At 47.7% G+C, this 20,124-nt stretch overlaps 2 protein-coding genes across 2 annotated transcripts in view; one reads left to right on the top strand and one right to left on the bottom strand.

Annotated features, from left to right (window-relative positions):
• LOC139684162 (uncharacterized) overlaps positions 1 to 20,124 on the bottom strand; it is a 1,455,962-nt gene that overhangs the window by 1,009,010 nt on the left and 426,828 nt on the right.
• LOC139684161 (uncharacterized) overlaps positions 1 to 20,124 on the top strand; it is a 1,434,678-nt gene that overhangs the window by 947,578 nt on the left and 466,976 nt on the right. The window contains 2 exon segments of the mRNA XM_071579762.1: positions 629 to 1,432; positions 19,488 to 19,500. Coding sequence (XP_071435863.1) covers positions 629 to 1,432; positions 19,488 to 19,500 — 817 coding nt within the window.

The raw sequence follows: 20,124 nt of genomic DNA on the forward strand, positions 1-20,124 counted from the left end.
AATAATAAAAATTTGTCCTACATGTCCTAGTTCAGCAGTTGGGACCAGTTTATCCCTGTGTGGATGATCAAGGCTGTGTATTCCACACCCTCTATTCATTTCCCAAAAACTGTTAACAATGGAGCATTTGCAGCAGCTGCCCAGGGCACAGCTGACCCCTCAGGCTGGGAGCTGGGTGTGAAAGACATCTGTGAGATAAGAGCTGGGATAACTCCCCTGCAGGGAGTCGTTAGCACCTTGACACCCAGCCTGAGGGGGCGTGGCTGCTAATGGGCCATCAGGGGTTCCAAAGTACCCCCTGACTCCCAGAGTTAATCACCCATTGTGTGACTCCCCGCCCAGGGGGAGGGACTGGCTGCTCCCTGGGGTACATATCCTGGGGGAAGACCTCAGGGGACACTCGTTGGTTTGAGAGGAGGACCAACACCTCGACAGGAGGATACCACCACCTTCAACCAGCCTGTGACCACCACTCTCCACCAGACTGCAACTGCAGAGGCTGTTTTGAACAGTGCCACGGTGCAGGAAGTCACTGGGGAAGAAACGCCACAGGGATCCTACAGGAAGAGGAGCTCCAAGACGAGACCAGAGACGTCCGAAGAGGAAACACCCAACGTGTCCTGGGAAGGCAGTCAGAGATTGAGCCAGAGCTCTGACCTGGTGGTGCAGCAGCAGCTTCAGAGAAGGGAGAAGCGCTACAAGTGCTTGGAATGTGAGAAGAGCTTCAGCCAGAGCTCCCATCTGATCCGCCATCAGCACATCCACACTGGGGAAAGGCCTTACACATGTGAGGAATGTGGGAAGAGCTTCAATCGCACATCCAACCTTAAAAGACACAAGAGCATCCACACTGGGGAATATCCCTATGAGTGTACTCGATGTGGGAAGAGGTGTCGGACCAGCTCCAATCTCCTCGTGCATCAGCGCACACACACGGGGGAGAGGCCCTTCTGCTGCACCGACTGCGGAAAGAGATTCAATGACAACTCCAACCTCATTGCTCACCAGCGTATCCACACCGGAGAGAGGCCTTATCTTTGTGGGGAGTGTGGGAAAAGCTTTAGGCAGAACTCTGAGCTTGTCATCCACCAGATGAACCACACTGGGGAGAGGCCCTACGAGTGTTCTGAGTGTGGGAAGAGGTTTCAGACCAGCTCACGTCTCCTCAGGCATCAGCGAATACACACCAGGGAGAGGCCTTTCCGCTGCACCGACTGCGGGAAGAGATTCAACCGCAACTCCAACCTCATCACCCACCGTCGTATCCACACTGGAGAGCGGCCTTACAAGTGTGACGAGTGCGGGAAGAGCTTCAGCGACAGCTCCAACTTGACCAAACACCAACGCACCCACCAGTAAGGGAAGCCCTATCCGTGCCCTAAATGTGGGAAGAGCTTTATCTGCTGCTCCAACTCCATCACCCATCACAAGAACCACCTTTTGAACAGAACTCATGAAACACATTCCCAGTGATCCACGTTACGAACACACCTGGCTGGTGTTCTCCTCATCATCCTGGTTCTCTGTGGGCACTTGAATTCACAAAGCGGGAGGAACATCCATGGTGTCATGGGTTTTGTTAGGCCCAGATTTAGGCTTTCTTTTCTAGTGCAGGCCTTGGACAATCAGCTGACTTGAACCAGGTCAGGCCAGTTGACTTCTACAGGCCAATGATATTGCCTACCATATTCTGATGTCATCTCAGATAGAAAAAGAGAGGGAGGAGGGGTCTTCCTTCTTCTTCCTGCTGGATGAGCAAAGACTTGGGGTGAAGCTCAGAGCTTCTGGGAAGAGACCAAGGCCCTCCAGCAGTTTATTATCTTTTCTAGGGAAGTAGAATTTTTTTATTATTTCTCTTTCTACCTTTTATTCTTAGTGTGTAGTGTGTATTTTATTTGGGTTTTACTTTTTCTCTCTATTCTGTTTAATATTCCATAATCTACTGAACTATCATCTGTTGTTTGTTTGTTGAGGTTTTTTTGGGGTGGGAGGAGGGTGGGGGAGGAGGAGGGACTTTTCCTCTGAAATGCTTAATTGGCATTTTGCTAAGTCAGAATCATCCCACGTGGGGACAGAGACTGATGTGTGAAATTCATTGGGAAGGGGGATTTGCTGACTTTTGACCCTGAAAATCTCCCCTGCTCTCACTTAGTTCTTCTGGTGGCTAAAAGTAATCCTGAATGGGGTTTGAGATATTTTCCAAACTAAATAATTCTATAATTCTAATTCTCTAAAGGCCACCCAACCCAACCCCACGGACATTCAATGATTCAGGGTTTTTTTAGTTTATTTGATCCATCTTCGTCTCTTAAAATCACCTGAAATTGGAGTTAAAATAAAGAAATTGAACAAAGACATCTAAATTTCCACCATTCTCTTGGGAATTGGGGCAGGAATTTGGGATTAAAAGGGGATATTCAGGAAGATTTCAGGGATCTGTGGGGATTTGGGAGAGTTTTCCCCAAATGGGAGGTGTCCAGACGTACTGACATGTATTCCTCCATCATTTTGCAGTCCAATATCTGAGAGGGATTGTTCTGTCAGTAGAAAACACCTCAATCCCACCCCAAAATGGCTCCATGCCAACTTGAAATGACTCAATCCCATCCCAAAATGGTTTAATCCAATTTGAACCACTTGAGGAGAGTCATCAGCAGGAGAAGGGATGCTACAAACCCAGGAAAATGGGGTAGAATTGGGAGGGCTTGGATGCAAATTGGGAGGGTTGGGATGGGACTTGGAGGGGAATGGGATGGGATTTGGGAAACGTGAGATGGGGTGTGTGGAAAAACTGAGGGAGCTTCTGTGGTGCCCTCCTATCGTGAGGAGGGTAATGTGAGGGAGTGTGGGGGACATGTGACATCAGCACTTGGAGTGGGAACCCACAGAGAGGGACACAGAGAGCTCTTTCTGAGGGGATCCTGCTGCTTTGCAGCAGTTCAGGGGCCTTTAAATATCTTTTGAGGGTTTTGCTTCTTATTTTCTTGGGCTGAGTTGACCCTCTTGCAATCAGGGGGATGAGATGACTCTATTGACGGAAATATCCTATTGTTTTATGTCTGTTTTAGTGGTTCTAAATGGCTCCTCAGAGTTCCTCCCTCCCGTCCCCCCTCATTCTGGGTGTTGCAGTGGCCCCCTGGCTCCACTGCTGCCTGAGGGGGGTTATAATCCCCAATTCTGCCGTGTTGGACGTGGCTTGTGGGGGACCCACATTCATTTACAAGTTACCTGTAGGAGGGTGTCTCCCCTTCCTCCAGACCTGCTGGGGTGAGGCTGGGACCCCTCCCCACACAGGGAGAATCCACAGTATTTTGGGAGGGTATGGGAGTCATTGCGCACTGGGATCAGCCCAGCTGGTGTCACACAATGCCAGAATGTGATGAGTGGGAAAGGATCCACAAGGATCATGGAGTCCAAACCCTCAGCCCTGCACAGACCCATCCCCAAGAGTCACACCCTGTGCTCCAGAGCATCATCCAAACCCTCCTGGAGCTCTGGCAGCCTTGGGGCTGTTCCCATTGCCCTGGGGAGCCTGGTCAGTGCCCACCACCCCTTGGGGAAAGAACCTCTTTGGAAGGTCCAACCTGACCCTGCCCTGACACAACTGCAGGCCATTCCCTGGGTGCTATCCCTGGTCCCCACAGAGCAGACAGCAGTGCCTGCCCCTCCTCTGCTCCTGCCCAGGAATTTGTACTTGCAATGAGTTTTCCCCTCAGTCTCCTCTTGTGCATCTCGACATAAAAAGTGCCCCCAGCTGCTCTTCAAACACTGCCCCTACAGGCTCTATCCCATCTTGGTTGCCTCCCTTGGATACTCTTCAATGGCTCAATCTCTTCCATCTGTTTTGGTGCCCCAAAGTGCCCCAATATTGCAAGGGATATAAATGCCAGGCCTCAGGGTTCTGAGGGGTCATTGTGACACAGGAGGACCTCCTGGAACCCAGGGGACAATGTGACACTGCAGGGAGTTCGAGAACCTAGAGGACATTGTGACACTGCAGGGCCACCTGGAACCCAGGGCACACTGTGACACTTCAGGGCCCAGGGCACACTGTCACACACACAGAACCAGCCAGCCCTACCCAGCACTCAACAGCAGCACAGAGGGCACTTCCCAATCCTGCCACCCCTGGCGCCACAAGAGGAGCCCAATTGGCCTCTCTGCACCCAGCACCAAAAGCAGACACAACCCTGGCACAAGGGGCAGCTGCAGATGCTCCTCACTGTGCCCAGCAGGGCACACACACACACCCCCCGGCACAGCAGGAGGCACATCCAGCTGCTCCTGAGCCAGCACAGGGCAAACCCCTGTGCCCCTCCAGGCCTGCACAGCTCCCTCTGTCCTGTCATCACCTCGAGCAGCTGCCCTGCAGCTCTCGGGCTGCTCCCTGCAACTTCTCATCTTAAAACTGGAGGTCAGGACTCCAGCAGATCCCTTCTCTGCTCCCACTAATGATGATGCCAGATGCCCTGTGGAGTGGGTGCAGCAATGGCAGCAGAAGAACTGGCAGAACAGGGTGAATCCCATCTGGGCTGCTGCCTTGTGGCAAAGGTATCAGTGCCAGGGTGGGGCACCTGCTGTGAAGGTGTGTCATAGGGGTGCTCCTGTACCCAAGAGTCAGGCCCCTGAAGAACAGCAGAACAACCATCAGGTGGCTCAGACTGCTGGCATTGAAGGGGCTCAGGTGCCTTGACATTGGCAGCACAAGAGGGAATTTTTCATGGCCAGGACACCTCGAGCCATCAAGGAAGAGATGAAATATATGGATGGGCTTGTGGCTGAGCGGTGGGCTTAGCCATGGAAACTGTTGCACAGGGTATCCATGGATGTGAAATGTGCTGCAGTTACACAAGCCTAGAAGGAGGAGCCTCTCTGGGTTGGAGGAGGATGACTGGAAAAGAAATAAAGGGAGGCCTGGCAGACTGACTGGATCACACTTCCCCAGACTTCTACAGGCCAGTGATATTGCCTACCATATTCTGACATCATCTCAGATAGAAAAAGAGAGGGAGGAGGGGTCTTCCTTCTTCTTCCTGCTGGATGAGCAAAGACTTGGGGTGAAGCTCAGAGCTCCTGGAAAGAGACCAAGGCCCTCCAGCAGTTTATTATCTTTTCTAGGGAAGTAGAATATTTTTCTGTTTGCTCTTGCTACCTTTTTTACTTAGTGTGTAATTTGTATTTGATTTGCGTTTTAATTTTTTATTCTCTTCTGTGGAGTCATGGCTAGCTGAAAAGGGACATGTAGGTATGGAACAGTTAGATATTTCTGGTACATGGACCACAGAAATGTAGAACTTAGCACAACCATTGTGCAGACGAAGCAGAATTAACGACCAGAAACCACGAGCCATTGAAAACAGGATCTTAGAACATTAAAGCAGGATCTGCGAGCAGACAAGCCGTCTTTAAGTTTAGCAATGTTTAACCTCAAGGGTCTTAAGGTTGCATACCTTTGTTATCCAATCATAAGCTTAGAATTATATTATGTATAGCTTAATTATCATATGTATGAAGTAATTATCATTATGACATAAAAGAGCCTGTTTCTTGATAATAAATCGAAGCTTGTTGATTCTCACATTGAGTGTCTCTTGTTTCCCGCATCGTGACAGTTTTCCTCCTGCACGGTGTCAGCAGCGGGGTTGTCCTGCAGCCTGGGCCATGCTGGGCTGGAAGATGCAGCACAAGAGAGGGGCAAAGGGGCACTGACTTCCTCCTCACCTGCCTGGGGCTACCGGGGCATCTTCCTCTTCCCTGCGGCCTCCTGCTCCATCCTGTCAAGGTTTGGATATGAGAAATCCTTTTAGGGAGGTAAAAAACCCCATGTTACCACATTGACTGGAGGTTTCTGCGCTAAAATCTATCTCTAGAAAGACATCAGGGTCTTTCAGACAATTTGGAGGGGAGGGGTTATCTTGGACAGAAGTCCCATGCCTAGGATTCCTTAATAAGGTTTCTGCAATGCAGAATGAGTGAACAAATACATCTAGAAAAGGAAAAAAAAAACACCAAACCCTCTTTACCAACAAGAAATGCGGAAAACTATACTCAGAAAACTGGGCTAAACCAACTCATGAGGAGAAATTTCCCAAGCCAAGCCCACTCTGTCCAGTCAAGTTAGTGCCCAGCCTCCCCCCCACCCCATAAAACACATGTGGTCACAGCACAGAGACAGAATGGCCCCCCTTCCATAGGATTCACCTGCCCCACACCCCAAAATCCTGGCAGGAACCTTGAGAGTCAGCACTGCAGTCAGGCTGTGCTGCTGGGACAGGCAGTCAAGACATTGGTCCTCACCCAGTGGTGTCTGTGGTCCTGTCCCAGTGGTGGTCACAGCTCAGATCCTTCCAGAGGGTAGTTGAAGCCCCAGGTTGGGAGGTGTGCTGGTTTTAAGGTAAACTGGCAGCAGAAATGAACACAACACAAAGGAGATTGTAAGTCAGAGTTACAATTTAATGACAATATTACAAGAAATGCAATGGCAGAAAGAGAAAATTTGGTTTTCACCCACAGGAGCCCAGACCTTTAACCCAGCCCCCTGGGGCACAAGGACAAAGGAGTTTGTTAGCCCCTGTGCTGAACCCTGTGTGGCTCCCCCAAGTCCAAAGGAAAAGTCCAAAGTGGCAAACCTGTTGGTGCAGCTGACAGTTGCAATCTGGTGGAGAGTGGTGGTCACAGGCTGGTTGAAGGTGGTGGTCTCCTCCTGTCGAGGTGTTGGTCCTCCTCTCAATCGATGAGTGTCCCCTGAAGTCTTCCCCTAAGACATGTACCCCCAGGGGGCAGCCAGTTCCTCCCCCTGGGCGGGGAGTCACACAATGGGTGATTAACTCTGGGAGTCAGGGGGTATTTTGGAACCCTTGATGGCCCATTAGCAGCCACGCCCCCTCAGGCTGGGTGTCAAGGTGCTAACGACTCCCTGCAGGGGAGTTATCCCAGCTCTTATCTCACAGATGTCTTTCACACCCAGCTCCCAGCCTGAGGGTTCAGCTGTGCCCTGGGCAGCTGCTGCAAATGCTCCATTCTTAACAACTTTTGGGAACTGAATAGAGGCTGTGGAATACACAGCTTTGATCATCCACACAGGGATAAACTGGTCCCACCTGCTGAACTAGGACATGTAAGACGAATTTTTATTATTTATTTAAAAATTTCAGGCACACAATGAGCAGCATCAGCCAAGTTTTCTAAGTGACTGAGGAGCCCTTTTCCTAAACTGTGCTCATCTGAGAGAGTTTCAAATCACTCCTTTTTGATTTAGTTTTATGGAATGATTCTTATTCAATCAGATGCATTTTTTAGGCCATCACCTACAGAATTGCTGTTGTGGATAACATCGATTGTAAGAAAGCAGAAGAGAAGTACATGAAAAGGATGAATGAAAGCAAAAGGTATTTCTTTTGTTCAGTGTTCTCTGAATTTTTTATACTAGTTTTCTTCATTTGTGGAAGGGTTCAGTGTCCTCCCTCCTGTGAGGGATGATAAACACTCATTAAACTTTGAAAATGTTCTGGCTGAGCAAAGGCAGAAGTGCAAGACCAAGCCTCAGCCTGCTGAGAGCTGAAGTTTGGAACTGCCTGCCCCAGAATTTCATAGAGAAAATAAGAAAAACAATAATAATTTTAGGGTGGGATTGAGCCATTTTCATTTGGATTGGGCTGCTTTGAGGAGAGAGATCGACCCTTTTCAGCTTTTAGGGTGCAAAGCTGGAAGAGACTGGAATGTTGATGGTTCAGGGCTCCAACACTCTCCAGCTGTAACAGCAGTGGGTGCTTTGCTACCCATGGGCAAAGGAACCACCAAGGGGCTGAGGGGGGAACACCCACCCCTGGAGGGGACAAGCTGGGCTTTCAGCCAGGAAAGGAAAGTGGGATTTTTATGCTTTTATTTCACTACAGACAAGAACCCAAACTGCTCCAAACCTACTTTCCATGCACACAGAACTGTTCTAAACCCTACATCTACAGATATATTGATAAAGTAAATATGATCTTCCCCATGGGGTGGATTAAAAAGAACTTGGGTCACCCTCACCTTCAGGAGTCAGGTCAGGTGCTGGACATGGGAGAAGCTTCTGGCAGCTGCTCACAGAACCCACCCCTTAAGCCCCGCCACTACCAAAACCTGCCCATGCAAACCCAGTGCACTGCCCAGCATGGAACACCCAGAATGTGAGTCAGCAGGTCTGTGCCCAGCATGGATCACCTGAAATGTGGGTCACCAGGTCTGTGCCCAGCATGGATCACCTGAAACGTGGGTCACCAGGTCTCTGCTAAACAGGGCTCACAAGGAAGTTTGGTTTTCAAGTCTATAAACACTTTGCCCGCTGATGCCTGAGGAGATGTGAGCTGCTCTGAAACCTCTTTCCATATTCCAAGTACTTGCAGGGCAGTTCCCAATGTGGATGTGTTTCATCTGCTTAAATACTGCAGAGAAAAAAAACCCAACAATTTAGGTTCAAATATTTTCCCCAAACCAAATTACAACGTTTACAAGTTAGTTGATTATACCAAATCCTGTTTTGTTTTTTTTGTTTGTTTTTTTTCCCTTTCTTTTCCTATTTTTTTTAATTTAACTGCTAAGAGGTACAGAAAGCGATACAAAAATGTTGGGGAAAAGCCAAGGTTGCTTTTAGAAGCAAAGAAAATCTTACCACCAGAAGCTCCTTTTTTGCTGAGATACCCTGTGGGGGAAAACAGTTTCTACCTTTTTATTTTTCCTTCTGATTCTCTGGTGCTTGTGGTAGATAACTCTGGACCTAGACGGCTTGGAATGCTGTCTTTGGACATGTAGATTTTGTTGCTCAGGAGAAGCTGTTTTTTAGCCTTTCTGGGCTGAGCAAAGTCTGATCCTCATGAGGAGGTGAAAGAGGGGGAAATAGGGAGAGCTTTTAACATAGGGTGACCAGTTTGCTCTCTTTCGTTTTCCCTCCCTAGATTTTCAAAAGTCATTCACTGAGTCCAGGAGTGTTTGGATGATGCTCTGGGGCACAGGGTTTAAAGGTTATGCTGTAAGGGATAAATTAATCTGAGTCAAGAAAGTTTAAAAGTCAGAGATGCAATTTACTAGAAAGATTACAATAAATGCAATTATACAGAGAAAAACTTGCTTGAACACTCAAAAAAACCAATTGTATAACCCACCCTCCTGGGGCATAAACATTATGGTCTTCATTAGCCCCTGTGCTGAGTGCCACGTGGTATTCCTGAATTCACAGTAAAAGGAAAGGAAACCTTCTGGTGAGGATGAAGGTTGTAGTCTGGTCATGAGTGGCTGTTGCAGTTCTGTTAAAGTTATCGTCCCTCTCTGGATCCAAATAGTGATACCAGAAATGCCAATCCCTGATGATTTGACTTGCTCAGGTTCAAGTGGGAATGCCCTGCACCTCACCCAGGGTGGGGACTTCCACAATGGGTGATTTGACCCTGTGAATCATTGGATATTTTTGGAGTCTTTGATGGTGTGAGTCATTGCAGCTGCCTATTGTTCCAGCCCCTAATGGCCCATTAGCAGAGATGAGCCCTCAGGGTGGGTGTGAATGTGTTGATGCCTCCCCAGAGGGGAGTTATCAAAGGTGACTCATTGGTGTGAAGACAGAAACATTCCAGTGCCTCCCAAGGTTCTCTCACACCCAGCTTGTAGCTTGAGGGCTTGGGTGGGCTCTGTATTTATACTGATAAATGTATAAATTTGGGTTTTTTTCACATCATGAAAAATGCAGGTCTCTTCCTTGTCCTCTCTAGGGACTCCTGAACTCTTGGAAAATTTGTCTCAGCTTCTCTCTGAGGGAGGTTTTGAGATTCCTTCTGCAGGAACTTTTGGTGAACATGGCTGTGCTGTGCAGCCAATGGAAAGAAAATATTTTGTTGTCCTTTAAAAAATTTTTAGCCAGCCTTCTGCCCCTGGGATGGAGGTGGCAGGAGAAAATGTGGAGAATGAAGGAGTGGTTACAGAGAAATCTGAAATAATACTGTTATTAAAAGATGCAGAGGAAAACATAGGTTGGATCCATGATGGCCCATTAGCAGAGGTGAAAATCTCCAGGCCATGTGTGGGAATTGTCTCAGTGCTCCCAGGGGGGAGTTATCACAGCTCAGTCCCTGTGCAAGGCCAAGGAAAACACACCTACCTGGAGCCTGAGCTGGCAGGTGTGCACACCCTCAGAACCTTGGGGGTCACTTTGCACATCATCAGCTCCACCTGCACTGCCTGAGTCATCAGCATTCCAACCATTCACAACTCGGGAAACATTCTTCTGCCAGGAGAACAGGACCACCCTTATTTAATCTCAAATTCCCCTCCCACTCCCAATTAGCAGGAATTTTTTGAGAGCAGAGGAAAGAGAAGGAGATTACCAGAAGTTTTGTGTCACCCAGGACATTATCCACCACTCTATTCCCTTCTATTTTTTTTTCTCTTTTCCCCAGTATGCTCTGAATAACACATTAACTCTGCACCTCTCTATCCAATATTATACACAAATAGGAACAATGGAACAGACAGTTTTACACCACAAATAGGTCCTCTTCAGGTACACACCATGTTTCCCTATTTTTCTGAATTACCCACCAAGTGCAACTTTGTCCTTGGGCAAAATCAATCCCACAGATAGGTTTGCCTTTGCTTGAGACAGGACTGATCCACACGGTTTCCCCTGACACACCTCTCAGGTGCACTGTGGGGACTTTCTCTCCATCTGTGCTGTGAAGGGGCTCTGATTGGGGTTATCATCCAGTTATTAAAATTGTTAGAAATGTCTCTGCCCAAATTAAGGTGCAAAGAGGACCAGATGCCAAAGTCAAGAGGATGGATTTTATTTAAGAGTAAATGTGAGGCAAAGAAAGAGAAATAGGAAGAAATAGGAAAAAGGAGAGGGGGAGGGAAAGAGGGTGACAGAGAAAAGTTAAAACAGGAAATGTATCCCCACTCCATGGAAACCCAGTGGTGTCCTGTGGGTCTGGATCTGCTGTCTCCTTGGTGCTGAGGGTCCCCCAAAACAGATTCCAGGTCGGATTTTCTGGGATTTTCTTCTCTGTCACAATTTATCTTCACAACATTCCTTTCCAATTAATGTTCCACAAAGCTGCACCCACAACTGAGAAATGTCAGTGGTGCAGAGTGCAAGTATTTCCTAAACTGGTTACAGGTCTTGGGAGCTGGGGAAAGGTTTTCCTGTATTTTATCCATGTCCCATTTGCAGTCCAAAGCTGAAACTCCTTTTGATTCAGGAAAGGGGGTCGCAACCATTTCCCATGGAATAGTTTCTTTTATTCTGTTAAAATCTTTTAGTTCACATGTGAAAATCTCTGTAAAATTAAGACAAATTATCATAATAAATCTGAAGACTTCTGAGGAAGAACTGGGAATATTGTTACATAACTGTATGATTTCAAATATGCAAAATCTCTTGTACAAACTCTTAAATTAAACTGGGTTGTCTTTTTTAGTTCTCAAGTGGTTGAAATGTAAGTATCTCTCCATAAGAGAAGACTAAGAGATTATTCCACTCCATTCCACATTTTTAATAAAAAGAATAAATTAATTAAGCAAATGTAAATAAAAATGGTTAAAAGGGTTTTTAAATATAGTCCTGCTAATACTTGATCTCCCAATGCATCCCTCTCAATGAAACCACCACCAAACAACAAAAATATTAATTACTACAAATTAAGGGGTGAATAAAAGTTTTGTTGATTACAAACAGCTCCATCTCACCTGTTGGCAAGTCACTATAAAAAGAAAAGGTAAAATTTGGCCAAATAGAGACTGATTACTCAAAGGCAGGCTGGGATAATGCTCCTAAAGCAGCAAATTGAGCCTGAAATGCTGACAGTGAAAAGGTGACACATCCTGAGGGAGAGATGCTCATCACCCATTGGCTGCTTTCTGTGAGCCTTCTCCTGCACATCTGCTGGCAGTTCCCCCAGTCCCAGATGGTTCCTTTGATCTTCAGTGGGAGCTGCTGGAATTCCTGGAAAAAGAAAACTACTCAAACCTCCCCAAAAAAGCTACTCCTTAGTGAATCAAGTGGTTTGACTGCATGAACTTGGGATCTCTCAGGTGGAGTTTTAACTCCTCTTCCATGCAGTGCTCTCTGCACTGCTGTTGTTGTTTGCCCCATCTTTTCAGGGGGTCTCCTCCCATTAATTTCCTGTTCAGAGGCAGTGAGACTTCTGGGAAAAATTCAGGAAGAGCTGCCCCTTGTGCTGGGTTTTTTTAAGGGGTTTTAGGAGGTTTCTGCTCCTCCCCCTGGAGCCATGAACTGACCTTATCAGTTGGGCAGATAACACGTGCTGCCTTTGCTCCAGTGGTTTAACTTTGTGCCATCTGGGAAGTGGCTCCAGCCCCTCAGCATCCCACTGCATTAATAGTGACTGGATTTCCATCTCCCCTGATCCAGGGCCAGGCTTTGATATCTTGGGAGCCACACACGGTGCCAGTTTAGCAGCAGTTTGCTGACCCTGGCACATATTGGTGGTTTCAGCTTTAATTAAGGGTCAGTCTGTTCCTTCCTCATCATCAGCTGTCAATGCAAACCTGATGTTTTGCTCTTTCTCAGAACAACAGACTGGCTCATTGTCTCTCAGCGGCTTCCCTGAACACAGGAAGTTTGAGTTACAAGGCTTTGTAATGGGTTCTACATCCTGCAAATCTCCCTGTAAGATTCTCCCTCTCTCCTGCACATTCCAAAGCTCCACCTGAATCTTTCAGACATGCCCATGCTCAGAAGCAAAGGAGTGCCACCATTTGCAGCCTGTCTTGGAGCTCAGCAGCAAGCAATGCTCCCACTGCAGCCTTTTGGCCTAATTCTTCCTTTTTCTGGAAACACAATTTTTTTTTCTGATTCTTGCAAAGACAGGATTATTTCAGATTTCTGTGTAACCACTCCTTCATTCTCCACATTTTCTCCTGACACCTCCACCCCAGAACAAAAGAGTGACTAACAAATTTGTAAAGGAAGGACAACAAAATATTTTCTTTCCATTGGCTGCCCACGAGGGCAATGCACTGTAAAAGCTCCTGCAAAAGGAACCACAAAACCTCCCTCAGAGAGAAGCTGATGCAAAGTTTCCCAGATTTCAGGAGTCCCTACAGAAGAGCCCTCAATCTCTACAGGTCCCTCAGAGGAAACTTTGCTGCTGTCAAAGGCACTTTGGGGCAAGAACATAATGCTGCTCTCACTGCACCAAAATAACAGCACGTCCTGGTTTTCTGGTCTTCTCAGGGGTAAGGATCCAGCAAAATGTAGAGTCCAATGGATTAATACAATGACCCAGTTACAGGGGCTGGGAGAAATTGTGACTATGTGGGGATAACCCAAACTGTGGATTCTGCTCACTCTGTGGCCTTTCTGATGAACTGTTAATAATGGATCATTTGCAGTAGATTCCCAGGGCACACCGGCATCTTTTCATGCTTTTAGTTTAAAATCTCATCAATAATCCTCTTTTTAAACACTTTTTAATGAATAAGGAACAAAAGGAAAAACAAAACCAAGGTGAGTACAGTGCTGGTTGTGCCATGCTCATTTTTTTGGCTGCAAACCCATGTGGTAGCAGTCATCAGTCTCCTCTCTTCCAGACCACAAAATGAAAGAGAAATTCAAGAGCTGGACCTGTGGGCAAACATCTTGACCTCATAGCAGTATCATTCAACCCAGATGGAGTTTGAAAGATCAAGACAAGGATTTCTAAAAAAAATTCATGTATAGATCTATTCTTCAGGAATGTGTGTTGTTTTAAATCTTGACCTGAACTTTCAGGCTCCAGAACAAAGCTTCTCCTTTTATCCAAGACATAGTACAGCAGTTTCACGTTACACAAATCCCTCACTGCTTAGAAACACACTAATAGCAAAGTTATAACATAAAGAAAGTTAAAACTAAGACAGGAATCAGTCTGGCAGGTGACAGACTGCTGCTTTATTCAATAAGCCTTAGAATCTTTTAACTTGCATTTCATTGCCAAAGAAGGTGATGGAAGAACTGCAGCCCATATGCAAGTGTTACAAGTCTATATTTGGTACCACAGTGAACTTCTATCATGAAGGTCATAAATGTGTGTAATGGTTTAAAGGTTACACTGTCAGGAGAAATGAAGACAAATCAAGGAAAATTAAAAGTCAGGGATGGAATTTACTTGAAAGATTACAATAAATGTAATGATACAAAAAATTTGTTTGAGGCCTCGAAAAACCAGTTGTATAACGCAGCCCCCTGGGGCATGAACATTATGGTGTTCATCAGCCACCCTTCTGAATGCCACGTGGTGCCCCTGAGTCAACAGTAAAAGGAAGGGAAACCTGTTGGTGCGGATTATCATCACAGTCTGGTCGAGAGTGGCAGCTGCAGCCCTGTTTTGTTATTAGTCCCTACCTGGATCCAAATAGTGATATCAGAAACCCCAAACCCCAAAGATTTTGGGTGCTCAGATTCCACTGGAAAAGCCCAGTACTTCACTCAGGGTGGGGACTTTCAGAATGGGTGGTTTGACCCTGTAAGTCATGGGATTGGTTTGGACTCTTTGATGGTCTGGGTTATTGGAGCTGCCTATTGTTGCAGTCCCTAATGGCCCATTAGCAGAGATGAGCCCTCAGGGTGGGTGTGAAGGTGCTGATGGCTCTCCAGAGGGGAGTTATCACAGTTATCAGAGAGTCATTAGTGTGGAGACACAAACATTCCTGTGTCTCCCAGAGTCCTGTAATGACCCAGTATGTAGCCTGAGGCCTTGATTGGGCCCTGTCTTGCTACTGATAAATCTAGAAATTTAGTTTTTTTCACATTTTCCAAAATGCAGCTCTGTTCCTTGTCTATCAACCTACTTGGGAATCTTTCAAACTTGCAAACCTTTTTCAGCCTTCATCAGAGAAGTTCACTGTGGTACCAAATACAGAATTGTACCACAAGGATTGGGATCCTGAAACAGGAAACGTCGCCAGACCCTCCCTGTTCCCACAGGTAGAGCCACAGGGACCAGGGCAGGTCCCCCAACAAGTGCCACTGCAAATGACCCTTTTTCTGCTTTTGTGCAAACAGGCAAGAACCCAGTTTGGCAGGAGATGCTCCAGGAAAGGACCAGGTATGTCCAAGACACAGAATTTGGGGAAGAAAAACACACCTCAGTGCCCCTCATGCATATCTGGTGTGTGTGAGAACACCTCAGGTCAGAAACATCCACCTGCCCAGGGGCCCAGCAGTGGGGCAGCACCACAGTGCAAACAGGGCAGGAGAAACTGCTCCTTGCAGACCCCATAGCCAAGGGCAGAGAGAAACCTGTCAGGCCACCACACACTACCAGGCTTTTGCACCTCCTGACACAATCCTGGGCACCAAACCTGTTGTTCTCCTTCCTCCTCTGGACCCAGGAGCCCCAAAATGGGGCACGATCCTGCCAAAACAGCAGAGATTGGAAGGTCCAGGGTTGGGGAGGGGAGACAGAACAGTCTCCAGGAATGAATAAGGAATAGAGAGCCTCATGTGTCACCGCATGTCCCCTGTCTCTCTCAGTGCCTCTTCCAACCCTTCCCAGACCATTCCCAGTCTTTCTGAGTGTCCCTGCAGCCCCCTTGCCTCTCTCCCAGTGCCCACCAGCTTTTCCACCTCACTGATTCTGTTGAGCTCCCAGTCCGCCCAGGCCCCTGCTCTGCTCCAGGATGGATTTCTACCCTGCCCAGGTGCAGGTGAGGTGGTTCCAGGGTGGGCAGGAGCTCTCAGAGCTCTTGGTGACCACCAATATTGTCCCCAACATAGACTGGACCCACCAGCTGCTGGTGATGCTGGAAATCTCCTCAGGAAGGATCACCTTCACCTGCTGGGTGGGGCACATCAGCCTGGAGCACCTCCTCACCTGGGACTGGGGTATGGCCTGGAAACTTGGAGGGAGGCTGGGGATCCTGGGACTAATTCGCAAAGGGGGTTGGGGAAGCCTTGGGAAACTGGCAGGCAGTTTGGGGAGCCTGGTGGTAATTCAGGGGGGTTTGTGAAAGGAATGGACAGGTCCAGAAGAGGTTTAGGGAGTCATGGAACATGGTATGGGAAGCCATGGGAGCAACTGGGAGGGATTTGGGAGCCTTGGGGGATTACTGGGAAGGGGTTTAGGAGGCTTGGCATACTGGAATGGGTTTAGAAGGGTCCAGGGAGCAATTGGAAAGGAAATATGGAGCAGCCAGGGTTGGCTAGGAAAGGATTGGGAGGGCCTTTTTGGAGTCCTTGTGGGACTGAGAAGAATTGGAAGGAGATCGGGAGAACCCTGTGATTGCTGGGAGTGAGATTGGATCATCCCAGTTGGGATGTGGGATGGACGATATAGGATCCTGAAGGGGGTGGGAAGAGGTTCCAGGTGGTCCTGGGTGAGCTGAGGGCAACTGGCAGGGAGTTTGGGGATGTCCTGGAGGCTCAGTGAGAAGTTTTGGAAGGTCCAGACCCCCCCAGACCACCCACAGCTGCCACGTGCTGCCTGCAGAAAGACACTGACGGGGATCACGGGCTTCATGTTGGCTTCATCTCCCTGGTGCTGCAGCTCAGCTCCTCCCTCTGCCAGAAAGGGAGGGGGTTGCTGGGCATCCTGTCCCTACCCACAATGTGTGCTCTCCAAGGGGATTACCCCACCTCAGTGTCACCCTCTGTTCTGTCCCCACAGAGCTCCTGAGCCATCAGCCGCCACAGCCCCTCTCTGTGGCCTCGGGCCCAGCATGGACCATCCACTCCCATCCCTGTGCTGATTTTGGAGGGGTTGCATGTGCCTACAGTCCCTGCTTTTATTCTAACACCACCTGATTCCACTTTTCCCAGGAAAGCTTCCCAGTTCTTACCAGTCCCAACTATTAGGGGGGCAGTGGGGAACAGTCCTGGGGGGACCTCGAAGGGAGGAGCCGAGGTTGGGAGGAGCAGAACCAGCCCCAGGATGGATCAGTGGGGACTCCTGTGTGTCCCCTGTGACACTCACATAATACACAATTACAAGGAACAATGTTCCTCCACGGTTTCTCTGCCAAAAACATCCTTTTGAAAGGTTTTCTGTTAACATTTTGCTAAAAGCTCCCAAACAAACTTCCTGCCAGAGCATCCTGCTGGAGCCTGCCTGCCATAAAGGTTCCTGCTGTTGGGCTCGTAGCTGCCTGCCAAAAATCACGTAGAAACCTTCTGGAACACTATGAAAACTCAGAGAAGGCACCTTGAGAATTAAGGGGGGGGGGAAAGGAAAGAGAGCAAACCGGTTACCATAATGGAAAATCTCTCCCTACTTCCCTCTCTCTCACCTTCTCATGCGGATCAGACTTTCCTCACCCCAGAAAGGCTGAAAAACACCTTCTCCTGAGCAACAACTCTGCATATCCAAAGACAGCATTCCAAGCCTCTTGGAGCCAGAGATATCTTCCACAAACACCAGAGAAAAAGAAGGAAAAAAAAAAAGAAAAAAGGAGTAGAAACTCTTTTCCCCCACAGAGTATCTCAGTAAAAAAGTAGATTCTGGTGGTAAACTCTTTCTTTGCTTCTAAAAGCAACCTTGGCTTTTCCCACACCTTTTTGTATCTCTTTCTGAACCTCTTAGCATCTAAATAAAAAAAAAGAAACAAAAAGCAGAAAACAAAAAAAAAAAGGAAAAAAACCCCAGCATTTAGTATAAAAAACTAACTTGTCAAAGTTTTAATTTTGTTTGGGGAAAATATTTGAAACTAAAGTGTCGTTTTCTTTTTTTCTCTGCAGTATTTAAGCGGATGAAACACATCCACATTGGGAACTGCCCTACAAGTGCTTGGAATATGGAAAGAGGTTTCAGAGCAGCTCACATCTCCTCAAGCATCAGTGGACAAATTGGGTAAAGGCTTCATAACCAAAATTCCTTCTGAGCCCTGTTTCACAGAGACCTGGTGACTCACGTTCCAGGTGATCCATGCTGGGCACAGACCTGCAGATCCACATTCTGGGTATTCCATGCTGGGCAGTGCATTGGGTTTGCATGGCCAGGTTTTGGTAGTGGGAGGGGCTTCAGGGAGGGGTTCTGTGAGCAGCTGCCAGAAGTTTCTCCCATGTCCAGCACCTGACCTGACCCTTGAAAGTGAGGACGACCCAAATACTTTTTATTCCACCCCATGGGGAAGATTAGATTTACTTTCTCAATATATCTGCAGATGTAGGGTTTAGAACAGTTTTGTGCGCATGGAAAGTAGGTTTGGAGCAGTTTTGGTTCTTGTCTGTAGTGATATAAAAGCATAAAAATCCCACTTTCCTTCCCTGGCTCCAAGCCCAGCCTGTCCCCTCCAGGGGTGGGTTTTCCCCCCTCCGCTCCTGGGTGTTTCCTTTGCCCATAGGTAGCAAAGCACCCACTGCTTTTGCAGCTGGAGAGTGTTGGAGCCCTGAAACATCAACATTCCAGTCTCTCCCAGCTTTGCACTCCAAAAGCTGAGAAGGGTCGATCTGTCTCCTCAAAGCAGCCCAATCCAACAGAAAATGGCTCAATCCCACCTTAAAATTATTATTGTTCTTATTTTCTCTATGAAATTCTGGGGCTGCCAGTGCCAAACCTCAGCTCTCAGCAGGCTGAGGCTTGGTCTTCAATTTCTGCCTTTGCTCAGTCAGAATATTTTCAGTGTTTAATGAGTGTTTATCATCCCTCACAGGAGGGAGGACACTGAACCCTTCTACAAAAGCAGAAAACTAGTATGAAAAATTCAGGGAACACTGAAAAACAGAAATACCTTTTGCTCTCATTTGCCCATTTCATGTACTTCTCTTTTGGTTTCCTATAATCATTGTTATCCACAACAGCAATTCTGTAGGTGATGGACTAAAAAATGCATCTCATTGAATGAGAATCATTCCATAAAACTAAATCAAAAAGGACGGATTTGAAACTCTCTCAGATGAGCACAGTTTTGGAAAAGGGCTCCTCAGTCCCTTAGAAATCTTGGCTGATGCTGCTCATTGTGTACCTGAACATTTTAAATAAAAAATTAAAAATTGTCTTACATGTCCTAGCTCAGCAGGTGGGACCAGTTTATCCCTGTGTGGATGATCAAAGCTGTGTATTCCACAGCCTCTATTCATTTTCCAGAAACTGTTAACAATGGAGCATTTGCAGCAGCTGCCCAGGGCACAGCTGACCCCTCAGGCTGGGAGCTGGGTGTGAAAGACATCTGTGAGATAAGAGCTGGGATAACTCCCCTGCAGGGAGTCGTTAGCACCTTGACACCCAGCCTGAGGGGGCGTGGCTGCTAATGGGCCATCAAGGGTTCCAAAATACCCCCTGACTCACAGAGTTAATCACCCATTGTGTGACTCCCCGCCCAGGGGGAGGGACTGGCTGCTCCCTGGGGTACATAATATTGGGGGAAGACCTCAGGGGACATTCGTTGGATTGAGAGGAGGACCAACACCTTGACAGGAGGATACCACCACCTTCAACCAGCCTGTGACCACCACTCTCTACCAGACTGCAACTGTCAGCTGCACCAACAGGTTTGCCACTTTGGACTTTTCCTTTGGACTTGGGGGAGCCACACAGGGTTCAGTACAGGGTCTAACAAACCCCTTTGTGCTTGTGCCCCAGGGGGCTGGGTTATACTGTAGGGCTTTTGTGGGTTAAACCCAATTTTTCACTTTGTGCCATTGCATTTCTTGTAATACTTTCATCAAATTGTTACTCTGACTTACAATCTCCTTTGTGTTGTGTTCATTTCTCCTGCCAGTTTCCCTTTAAACCAGCACACCTCCCCACTTGGAGCTTCCACCACCCTCTGGAAGGATCTGAGCTGTGACCACCACTGGGACAGGACCACAGACACCACTGGGTGAGGACCACTGCCTTGACTGCCTGTCCCAGCAGCACAGCCTGACTGCAGTGCTGACTCTCAAGGTTCCTGCCAGGGTTTTGGGGTGTGGGGAAGGTGAATCCTATGGAAGGGGGGCCATTCTGTCTCTGTGCTGTGGCCATGTGTGTTTTATGGGAGGGGGAGGCTGGGCACTAACTTGACTGGACAGAGTGGGCTGGGCTTGGGAAGTTTCTCGTCCTGAGTTTGCTTAGCCCAGTTTGTGAGTTGTTTTCAGCATTTCTTCTTGGTAAAAAGATGTGTTTCTCCACTTTCTCTGCATTGCAGACACCTGAGTAGGGAATCCCAGACAGGAGACTT

Source organism: Pithys albifrons, chromosome 33 (genome assembly GCF_047495875.1).
Source record: "Pithys albifrons albifrons isolate INPA30051 chromosome 33, PitAlb_v1, whole genome shotgun sequence".
Classification (NCBI taxonomy): domain Eukaryota; kingdom Metazoa; phylum Chordata; class Aves; order Passeriformes; family Thamnophilidae; genus Pithys; species Pithys albifrons.